The sequence below is a fragment of the Oratosquilla oratoria genome, chromosome 2 (genome assembly GCF_046742065.1).
Source record: "Oratosquilla oratoria isolate Oo_2021 chromosome 2, ASM4674206v1, whole genome shotgun sequence".
NCBI classification, from domain to species: domain Eukaryota; kingdom Metazoa; phylum Arthropoda; class Malacostraca; order Stomatopoda; family Squillidae; genus Oratosquilla; species Oratosquilla oratoria.
This window is the reverse complement of record NC_134778.1, coordinates 8,879,260-8,889,259: the sequence shown is the minus strand read 5'-3', so window position 1 is coordinate 8,889,259 and position 10,000 is coordinate 8,879,260. Positions and strand designations below refer to the sequence as shown.

At 36.7% G+C, this 10,000-nt stretch overlaps 1 protein-coding gene across 9 annotated transcripts in view; it reads left to right on the top strand.

Annotated features, from left to right (window-relative positions):
- Positions 1-10,000, top strand: part of LOC143036819 (prohormone-4) — a 332,335-nt gene that overhangs the window by 126,696 nt on the left and 195,639 nt on the right. For 3 of the 9 annotated variants that reach the window (XM_076204617.1, XM_076204644.1, XM_076204653.1), the window contains exon 2: positions 7,827-7,907. The exons of the other annotated variants lie outside the window; for them this stretch is intronic. In XM_076204617.1, coding sequence (XP_076060732.1) covers positions 7,827-7,907 — 81 coding nt within the window. The remainder of the gene's footprint in view (positions 1-7,826; positions 7,908-10,000) is intronic. 9 annotated transcript variants of the gene reach the window in all.

Below are 10,000 nucleotides of genomic sequence, written 5' to 3'. Positions count from 1 at the left end.
GATGATAATGAAAGAATGGAGGAGTAGGAGGAGAAGAAGAAGAAGGAGAAAGAGGAGGAGGAGGAGGGGGAAGAAAAAGAAGAAGAAGAAGAAGAGGAGGAGGAGATGTGGAAGGAAGAAGAGCATGAAGTAGAAGAGGAGGAAAGGAAGAAGGAGGAACAGGAGGAAGAAAAAATAGGAAAAAAAAAGAATCAAAAAGAGGAAAAGAAAGAGAAGAAAGAGGAAAGGGAGAAGGAGGAAGAAGGTGAGGGGGCAAAGGAAGAGGTGGATCAGGGTAAGGAAGAGGAAGAGGGGGAGGGGGAGGAAGAGTAGGGGGAGGGGGAGGAAGAGTAGGAGGAGCGGGATGAGGAGGAGGGGAAGGGGAGAAAGAGGGTGTGGAGGAGGAGCAGGAGAAGGATGGAATGAGGAGGAGGGGAGGAAGAGGGGGAGAAGGAGGAAGAGGAGGAGGAGGAGGAGGGAAGAAGAGGGTGTGGAGGAGGAGCAGGAGAAAGATGGAAGGAGGAGAAAGAAGAAGAGGAGTTGTGGGAGGAGGAGGGGGAGGAAGAGGAGGAGTGGGAAGAAGAGGAGAAGGGGAAGGGAAGAAGAGGGTGTGGAGGAGGAGCAGGAGAAGAATGGAAGGAGGAGGAAGAGGGGGAGAGGGAGGAGGAGGAAGAGGAGGAGGAAGAGTAGGAGGAGCGGGATGAGGAGGAGGGGAAGGGAAGAAGAGGGTGTGGAGGAGGAGCAGGAGAAAGATGGAAGGAGGAGAAAGAAGAAGAGGAGGAGTGGGAGGAGGAGGGGAAGGAAGAGGAGGAGTGGGAGGAAGAGGAGGAGGGGAGGGAAGAAGAGTGTGTGGAGGAGGAGCAGGAAAAGAATGGAAGGAGGAGGAAGAGGAAGAGGGGGAGGAGGAGGAGGGGGGAGTGGAAGGAGGAGGAGGAGGGGGAGTGGAAGGAAGAGGAGTTGGGGGAAGGGGAGCATAAGAAGGAGATGGACAAGGGGGGACGGAGAGGAGGACTGGGGCGAGGCCCCCCCCATGGAGAGGGAGAGAGAAGGACTGAGAGAAAAGAGAGAAAAGAGAAAATAGAAGAGAAACAGGAAAAGAAAGGAGGCACCAACATTTTTTGGAACGAGTTGGGAAGTAAAAAAAACAAGACAGGAAATAAAAACAAAAAATATGACACGTAAAGAAAGAGAGAGAGAGAGAGAGAGAGAGAGAGAGAGAGAGAGAGAGAGAGAGAGAGAGAGAGAGAGAGAGAGAGAGAGAGAGAGAGAGAGAGAGAGAGAGAGAGAGAGAGAGAGAGAGAGAGAGAGAGAGAGAGAGAGAGAGAGAGAGAGAGAGAGAGAGAGAGAGAGAGAGAGAGAGAGAGAGAGAGAGAGAGAGAGAGAGAGAGAGAGGGGGAGATGGTGATAAAGGATTCAGGAGGCAAAAGAGCATAAGTAATAAAGGCCCTTTTTACCTTATGGGATTGGAGTACAGTGGACGGGAATAATTTATTTCGTGCAAAAAAAAAAAAAAATAATAACGAATAAATAAACAAATATATATGTGAATAAATAAGTAAATAAAAAAGATCAATTAATAAGTAAATGAATGAATATATAAATAAACAAATAGATAAATAAGAAAATAAATGTATGAATAATAAATAAATGAATAAATACATAAACAAATAAATAAATGAAAAAAATACTTACATAAACAAATAAATATATAACCTAAATTAAATTGAAAAATAGATATATTAAATAAGTAAATACACACATATACAAATGTACAAATAGATAGACAAACAAATGCAATCAAATAAATTGATAGAAAGACAATAAATAAATAAATAAATAAAAAAAATAAATACTTCACTTCCGAGGCGAAAAGCCAAAGGATGAAAAAGCCTTCGACAGCCAAGTGAGGGAGGAAGAAAGAGAGTGAGGGAGGCAGAGTGAGGGAGTAAGGGATAGATGGGGGAGAGAGGGAGGGAGGGAGGGAAGAAAGGAAAAAGGGAGGGAGGGAGGAAGGGAAAGAGGGAGGGAGAGATGAAAGGAGGGGAGGGGGGAGGGACCGGAGGCGAAGGGGAAAAAGTTTGATTGAAAAAAGAAGTTCTGGGAATACCATGAGTAGAAAGGAGTCGAAAAGGAATGACGGACTGGGTTGGGTCGGGGACGCATTGAAGAAGAAAAATGACTGGATTTGGAAACGACGGCGTGAGAGAAAGAGAGAAGGAGAGAAAGATTTATATATATATATATATATATATATATATATATATATATATATATATATATATATATATATATAGAGAGAGAGAGAGAGAGATAGAGAGAGAGAAAGAGAGAGAGATAGGAGGAAAGATATAAAAGCTACATTTATAACTCGTCGGTGATAAATAATCTCTGAAATGAATGTTGTACGGAAGAAAAAATAAAATAAAATGCAAGACTTTACGGTGGAAGGATGGAATATATATATACATATATATATATATATATATATATATATATATATATATATTATATATATATATATATATACATGTTTTGCAATATTTAACAAATGACACGTGAATATAATTTGCAGGAAAAAACACTGGTAAATAAGAAACGTAGTCTGAACGTCTTACATAGACGAAAACGTTCGGATTACGTTTTTTATTTACCAGTGTTTTTTCTGCAAAATATATATATACATATTATATATATATATATATATATATATATATATATATATAGTGTGAAGAAAATAAAGAGCCTGAACCAGGAGGCACGAGCCTACGGCAAAACCAGTTACTTTTGACTAAAGCGCTTTTAGGACTGTTGGGGCAGGTGATAGTCACTGCTGAGAACAGAGAGAAGTATGGAATTCGAACAACTAAGCGAATACGAGAGACAGTACGCTTCCGAATGCACCGCCAGGTCTTGTCCAGGTAGTAGCGAGGCCTCTTTCGACATTGGAACGTCCTGTTCCACAGTGGGAAAGAGAATCGCAAGTCTCACGACGTGAATATAATGTACCTATGGAAGCAAAGTCACTTGGAGCGAGGTAGAGTCAAATCCCTACAAGGTTATGGTCTCGCCGATAGTCTATATACATATATACATATACCAAAGGCTTCTTCCCCCTTACAAGGGGGGTAGCTAAAAAGAAAAAAGTCATAGAAATCACTCCCACCCATTTCATTTCCTATATATTCCACTCCCCTCCACCCTCCTCCCTCCCTCCTATCTTGGCACCTCCTGGATGACGGGTCATACCTGCATCCTGTCCACTGCCCTGGGTCAGAAGCAGAGTCGCAAGGAATATATAACCATCCCATCTTCTGGTCTGTTCTTAAACTAAATAAAATCGTCCAACGTCACCCCTTATTGGCTCAAAGACCTAAAGTAGAACCTTTTTATGTAAAATCAGATGCGGTTAAAAGAAAACGAGAGTCTGAGCGTTACATAACTGAATAATTTGGAGAAGAAAGGACAAATGAGAGATTGGGTGGTGGGGGTGAAACAAAGACGATCTAGGAATTGACTTACTCTAACGTTTCGACCAATTTGGTCTTCTACCGAGAGATGTACAGAATTTTTTTTACATGGGTTACATAGGAGTGATATAAATTGTAACCCATGTAAACACTTACTGTACATCTCTCTGAAGAAGACCAAGTTGGTCGAAACGTTAGAGTAAATAAATTCCTAGATCGTCTTTGTTTTTCCTCCCAACGACCAATCTCCCATAACTGAATAACTAAAATATAAACTACAACTAAACATTAGAAAACAAAATACAACGTTTTGAGAGGATCTGGAGGGAGGTTGGGAAAGTGAGGGGTGGGAGGGATGGGAGGGAGGGGAGGGAGGGAAGGAGGGAGGGGGAAAGGATTACTTAAGGTTGCAGAGACAACGTGAGTGGCCAATAAGTCTTTCGGATGTTATTAGCAAACAAAAAGATTACCATCAATGTACAGGAAGGAGGAACACAAACGGACACAAACCACACGAAAAATTGCGCACAGAATTATCGCAAAGAGAAATGCAAGTCTAAATAAAGGCCATCTCGTATTTGTACCTTCTTTTTTCTCTACATAAGCATATATTTGAGAAACATGAAATCATTACGAAAAAGGAAAATTCTAGAGAAGTGGACGTTAAAGGATGATTATTGGAGGCATTAATAATACATCAACGCCAAAGTTTTACCATGAATAACGAAGAAGCAGAACAAAAATTCTTAGGACAAAAAAAGCCAGAATATCAAAAGTGCTTCTGATATAGAAGAGGAGAGGTACAGAAGCGAAACTGAGGCAAAACAAAAAGTTTATTTTGTAAAAAACGAGAAACTGAAATAGAAATTCTCTTCGCTGCTGGGAGTTTACAAAGGAGAAAGGAAAAAAAGAGGAACAAAAATAAAGACAGAAAGAATAAGATCATATAAAAGGGATTTCAGGTTCATATGAAATACATGGACAAATAAAAGAGAGTCAAAAGAAGGGATCTGAATCTATTATGAGTTGCTGAATCCTCTTTTCCCAGTAAGTCGTCGACACCAAGAAATTTATTTTCATCAAAAGGCCCAAAAATATTTAGTCATTGCCTTCGCGGTAAAAGCATCGTCAGGATTTGATACTAACTATTGCAAAATTTCTTTTCAATCATTATTTTACTAGAAACAACAAAAAAAAAAAATCTTTATCCTTGATTCTTAAATATGATTGATTATATAAGGCTTCTTGGCTTCTCTGCAACAGGAATAAATAGTCTAGCTTTGTTGATTTGAAATTTGATATTTATGATAATGATAAACATTTTCTTATTTTTTTTGGTTTATGGATATCTTTTCTTCTCCAACATATGTGTGTGTATGTGTATGTGTCTGTGTGCGTGCGTGTGCCTTTGTGTGTGCGCGTGCGTGCGCTGATGACGTAACCGGAAGCGTGCTGGTCTCAAGTTCACTAAGCTGTGGGTTCAAGTCCTATATTCCTCTCCCATTCTAAGCAATGGCTGTCTAGGCACGCAGGGCAAAGGTGACGACTTCGGCCGGAGCTACACGCCTTTAGGCGTAGGAGTCTTACTTTCTTCTTCTATTATTTATTCATTCATTTATTTGTTTGTTACTATTTGCCTGTTTATTATTATTTACTTGATTATCATTTATTACTATCTATCTGTCAATTTATTATTATTTACTATTTACCTGTTTGTTTATTATTCAACTTTAACTATTCATTTATTTACTTATTTCATTTATTATTATTTATACTATTATAATTTTAATTAATTAATTAATTAATTCATTCATTCATTTTCTATTTATTTATTCATTTACTTATTTAATTATTTATTCATTTATTCATTTATCAATTTATTCATTTATTCATTTATTCATTTATTAATTTATTAATTTATTCATTTATTCATTTATTTATTTATCTATTTATTTATTTATTTATTTATTTATTCATTTTTGCATCCGACCTAGTTATGGACCGATAGGTCTCCTGTCGGCATGCTCCGCCTTTGCGATATATAATTCTTTGTCTTTTATGCCTTTATTCTATCAAATGACAGGTGACTTTAGTCAATTCAGAGGAACATACTGAAAGGGTGAATCAATTTGTGTATCACTCAAGTCACACCATAATGTGTATTTCTATCAATCATTCATACATTTTAATGTCAGTTACGACTAAACGACAAAGAATCATACGTCTCATGAAATGGTGTTTTAGTTTATTTGACCTGAATGTTGTCTTATTTGAAACTATATCTTTTCTAAGAAACCCTACACATAGGAAGAAATAGAGGAGAGGATAGGAAATGAGAAATTTAGCTTCAATAGCTATTAATCCAAGTGAAAATATAACTTTGATAATGTCCCGATAAATTGCTAAATACTAGTGGACGCTAACGAAAACCGTTAACCAGTACTTTTGTGTTACGTGAATTTAAACCTGGATCTTCATTTTACCTCTTCCACAGTAAACAATTAGATGAAATAATAAATAGATAAATAGATGAATAGATGAATAGATAAACAGATAGATAAGTTAGATAAAAAAAGAGGCCCAATGAACTTATCATGGCAGAGCGTCAAACTCTTACAGTGGTATTCTTAAAAAAAATCTTTTCTTACATAAATCTTTCCTTATATAAATCTTATATAAATCCTTGGAAGGGAAAGATTTCTTTAAGAATACCACCGTAAGAATCTTACTGTGGTATTCTTAGAAAAAATTCTTTCCTTATATAAATCTTATATAAATCCTTGGAAGGGAAAGATTTTTTTTTAAATACCACCATAAGAAACTTACGGTGGTATTCTTAAAAAAATTCTTTCCTTACATAAATCTTTCCTTATATAAATCTTATATAAATCCTTGGAATGGAAAGATTTCTTTAAGAATACCACCGTAAGAATCTTACTGTGGTATTCTTAGAAAAAATTCTTTCCTTATATAAATCTTTCCTTATATGAATCTTATATAAATCCTTGGAAGGGAAAGATTTTTTAAAAATACCACCATAAGAAACTTACGGCGGTATTCTTAAAAAAATATTTCCTTATATAAATCTTTCCTTATATAAATCTTATATAAATCCTTGGAAGCGAAAGAATTTTTTAAGAATACCACCGTAAGAATCTTACTGTGGTATTCTTAGAAAAAATTCTTTCCTTATATAAATCTTTCCTTATATAAATCTTATATAAATCCTTGGAATGGAAATATTTTTTTCTAAAATACTACCGTAAGAATCTTACTGTGGTATTCTTAAAAAAATTCTTTCCTTATATAAATCTTTCCTTATATAAATCTTATATAAATCCTTGGAAGGGAAATATTTTTTAAGAATACCATCGTAGGAATCTTACTGTGGTACTCTTAAAAAATAATTCCCTATATAAATCTTTCCTTAAATAAATCTTATATAAATCCTTGGAAGGGAAATATTTTTGTAAGAACACCACCGGAAGAATCATACTGTGGTATTCTTAAAAAATATTTCCGTATATATAAGTTCTAAGTAAATTGAACTTCAATGTAATTGTGTGTGTGTGTGTGTGTGTGTGTGTGTGTGTGTGTGTGTGTGTGTGTGTGTGTGCGTGCGTGCATGTGTGTGTGTACGTATGTGTGTGTGCGTGCGTGCGTGTGTGTGTGTGTATTCATGTGTATGTCTGTGTATATTTGTATATTTGTGTTCTTGTGTACATGTGTTGCTGTGATTAAATGTACATATTTACTTTTCATATCAACCAACCACTTCTGATATTATTTACTTTAGTGCGAACATGTTGGAATAATTCTTAGAGAAATAACATTTGAATTTTCAAGATAACAGATAACAGCTTAAGCAAATGAAAATGTATTCATGTATACGATGAAATATAAAGAAAAAATCTATTCGAGAACATGTCTTTGTCTCGGGAAAGCGTATTATTGATACAATGTTATCTTTTGCAAAACAACTCAAATATGCATGAATCTACTCAGCTTTAATTTTGTATGTGTGTGTGTGTGTGTGTGTGTGTGTGTGTGTGTGTGTGTGTGTGTGTGTGTGTGTGTGTGTGTGTGTGTGTGTGTTTGTGTGCACGGACCTGTGTGTGTGTTCGTATGTGTGTATGTGTGTCTGCGTGCGTTCGTGTGCCTTCGTGTGTGTGCGCGTGCGTGTGGGTGTATGTCGTATGTACATACACACAATATACAAATTTCTGATGTTGATATACTATAGATTCTCTTTGTATATCTCCATTAATCGTAAATAATTCATATATATTCGTTTACACTCATTACTCGTATACCATTACTAATGCTTACATGATCATAATATTGTTATAACTAATCAAGATTTCTCTTCTCTCCAAACAGCAGGTGAGGACCAAGAGCGTAAAAACGCGGCGTACCTCCTCTCCCTCTTATCCGCTCCTTACGCCCCAAGAAAACGTTCAGGTATGTCTTTTACGTCCCTCCTCCTCCTCCTCAATGTCCTCGTCCCCCAAACATCGCCCACTAGGACGCCGCGAAAACCTCACGTTAAAAGCCTTCATCTCGCTCTGCTTCTTAGCTCTGAGATGTTGTTTTTGCTATCGTCATTGTTATTGTTGTTATCGTTATTGTTATTGTTGTTATTGTTATTATTATTGTTGTTATTGTTATTGGTATTGGTATCTATTATCTTCATTCATACACTATTGTTATCATTATTATTATTATTATTATTACTACTATTATTATTATTATTGTTGTTGCAATTGTTACTACTATTATTAGTGTCATTATCATTACTATCATTATTACTATCATCACCCTCATCCTCATCATCCTCATATCATCATATTATTATTTTTATTATTATTTTAATAATTAATAATTAAATTTCTATTACTGTTGTTATCATCATCATTATTATTATCATTATCATTATTATTATTATCATTATTATTATTATCATCATCATTATTATCATCATCTCCCCGTCTTCTCCTTTTATGCATGGGGGGACGGAGAGAGGGGGTCGCCGATTTAATGAAGCGGCCTTGCTGTGGATGTGCTGTGTCTTGCGGCACTGCTTCTGACCCAGGGCAGTGGACAAGGTGCAGGGATGACCCGTCATCCAGGAGGTGCTGAGATGAGAGGGAGGGTGGAGGGGGTGTGTAGTGTATTTAGGGATGGAATGGGTGAGAATAATTTTATGCCTTTTTCTTTTTGGCTACCTCCCTTGTAAGGGGGAAAAAGCCTTGGTATATGTATGTATTATCATCATCATCATCATCATCATCATCATCGTCATCATCATCATCATCATTATTGACGTTATCATTATTGACGTTATCATTATTAACGTTATCATTATTATCATTATCATTATTATCATCATGATTATCTTTACCGTTATCATTATTGATATAATATAACTATTATTATTATTAGTATGTTATTATTATTATTGCCATCTGCATGTCTGCTTAGTAGCATGTAGCTGATACTTTAGGGTCCATATGGGGCGCCCCTACGGACCAGAGGGACACATAATTTTGTCCGTGTTAGAGGAAATATCCATTTACAGAAAATTGATGCAACTCCCACCAATAGGCTGAGCCTCAATTCTTAATACCGTCCTGTATCACTTCTCTGAATATATAATATATTTAAATTTTCGCCTACCCACGTGATAGGGGAGGACAGAATACTGTCACCGAGTTTTCCTACTCGGGTCGTAAAAGGCGACTAAAACGGGATGGAGGATGGGACTAGGCATTCTGCTCTCTGTAGCTCTAAAGGTATATGAGGGTCTGGGAGTTTTCGAACCAGAACCCTAAGGTTTGGGTCTTTTAATGTGCGTGGGTGTGATACAGATGGGAATAAAAGGGGAGAGATAGCCAGTACAGACGCTCCTCTACTTACGTTCATTCGTTTTATGTTTTTTCGATTTTACGTTTGAACAGACTGTAAAAAAAAATTGTAATTTTATTTTTTAGTGAATTTTTTAGTTTAGCGCGCTCTCCGTAGTTCAAACGATACTTACGCATGACGCTGCGTCCATTGTTTACATGGCACAAACGACAGACTGAACGTGACTTGCCTCCTCCTCCTCCTCCTCCCCCTCCTCCTTCTCCTCTACCATCTCAATTTATGTTGCTTGAATTTAATTCATTTGAAATTAATGTTACTATTTTACAATGTTATGTTTATAATTAATGATTTAGGGGTGTTTTATAAGATACAGTAATAGAATTTATGGATGTATAGTACAGTAACAACTTACGTTCATTTTCACGTTACGTTCGGCCGTTCGGAACCTAACTAAAACGTAAGTTGAGGAGCGTCTGTATATTTGTGAGAGGGGAGAAGGATGTGTTGGCATTAAGTGAAACTAAGTTGAAAGGGAGTTTGACTTTGGGAGTGTAGTGGGGAGGGTGTCGGGAGTAAGGAAAAGACGAGGGAAGGGGTGGCTATACTAGTAAATGAAGAGATAGGTAAGCGTGTGGTGGAGTGGAAGGAGGTTTCTTCAAAGTTAATGTGAATGAAGGTGAAACTAGAGA